A 364-nucleotide genomic window follows, 5' to 3' on the forward strand; every position below is an offset into this window, starting at 1 on the left:
GGTCGGTGCTGGGGGAGCCGCGGCGGGCGGAGTTCGTGGCGCTCACGGCGGTGCAGACGGAGGCGGGCGAGGCGGGCACCCCGCGGCGCCTGGGGCTGCTGGGCACCCCGCTGCCCGGCCCGCCCGGCGCCCAGGCGCGCTCCGCCTCGCACAAGCGCTACCGCCGCCTGCAGAACTGCCTCTACAACGTGCTGGAGCGGCCCCGCGGCTGGGCTTTCGTCTACCACGTCTTCATGTGAGTGCCTCGGCGCCCGGCTCCTTCCCTCCGCGGCTCCCCGGGCTTGTGTCTGCCTCCCCGGCGCGCTCACCTTCCCCATCCCGGCGGGCAGCCCGCCCCCCCCCCCCCCCACCACGCTTTTCCGTC

General features: G+C 76.9%; 1 protein-coding gene across 1 annotated transcript in view; it reads left to right on the forward strand.

Moving 5' to 3' along the window:
• Window positions 1–2: 2 nt before the first annotated feature.
• Window positions 3–364, forward strand: part of KCNQ4 (potassium voltage-gated channel subfamily Q member 4) — a gene marked incomplete at its 5' end in the record, with an annotated part of 70,317 nt that continues 69,955 nt past the window's right edge. Inside the window, one exon of the mRNA XM_025212853.1 lies at window positions 3–235. Within this exon, the coding sequence (XP_025068638.1) occupies window positions 3–235 (233 nt within the window). The remainder of the gene's footprint in view (window positions 236–364) is intronic.

Source organism: Alligator sinensis, unplaced genomic scaffold (assembly GCF_000455745.1).
Source record: "Alligator sinensis unplaced genomic scaffold, ASM45574v1 scaffold994_1, whole genome shotgun sequence".
Taxonomy (NCBI): Eukaryota; Metazoa; Chordata; order Crocodylia; family Alligatoridae; genus Alligator; species Alligator sinensis.